The sequence below is a fragment of the Condylura cristata genome, unplaced genomic scaffold (genome assembly GCF_000260355.1).
Source record: "Condylura cristata isolate star-nosed mole 26May11 unplaced genomic scaffold, ConCri1.0 scaffold00003, whole genome shotgun sequence".
In the NCBI taxonomy this organism is placed as follows: domain Eukaryota; kingdom Metazoa; phylum Chordata; class Mammalia; order Eulipotyphla; family Talpidae; genus Condylura; species Condylura cristata.
Genome location: NW_004567104.1, coordinates 78,212,329 through 78,212,862, shown reverse-complemented (window position 1 = coordinate 78,212,862; position 534 = coordinate 78,212,329). Strand labels below are relative to the sequence as shown.

General features: G+C 76.4%; 1 protein-coding gene across 1 annotated transcript in view; it reads left to right on the top strand.

Annotated features, from left to right (window-relative positions):
• Positions 1-534, top strand: part of CBS (cystathionine-beta-synthase) — a 25,510-nt gene that overhangs the window by 5,134 nt on the left and 19,842 nt on the right. Inside the window, 1 exon segment of the mRNA XM_012731093.1 lies at positions 205-403. Coding sequence (XP_012586547.1) covers positions 205-403 — 199 coding nt within the window.

The following is a 534-nucleotide window of genomic DNA, read 5'->3' as shown; positions in this document are numbered from 1 at the left end:
GCTGCCTTCGAGGCGCGGGCGCCGGCCGCAGGAGGCCCAGCGTCCTGGGGCACACAGCCCCCAGGCCCTGGCACCCCTCAAATTGAGCGGCAGGGCCACGTTTGCCTGTGGCCAGCGGGCAGGGCTCCCCCCACGTGGCACCCAGTACTCCCCCACCCCCGCGCCGCCAGGGAGCCAGTGCTCTGGGCGGTGGCCCCCTTGGAGGGTCTGGCTGGACTCCGGCAGAGCTGGGGCACGGGCTGGGGCTGTCCCTGGGGTCCCCTGTGGGGTTCCCGCCCTGACCCCGCCCTCCCGCAGGGGGCAGCTCGGGCAGTGCCCTGGCCGTGGCGGTGAAGGCGGCCCGGCAGCTGCGGGAGGGCCAGCGCTGCGTGGTCATCCTGCCCGACTCTGTGCGCAACTACATGTAAGGGCCGGTGCCCGCCCTGGGCCCTCGTCCCCTGTGCCTCCGGAGTGGGGGCGCGGGCTGGGGTGCGGGTGGGGGGCGTGAGGCCAGTGGCGGCCAGTGGCCGAGGCCGGCCCGTTCCGTCGCGGCCC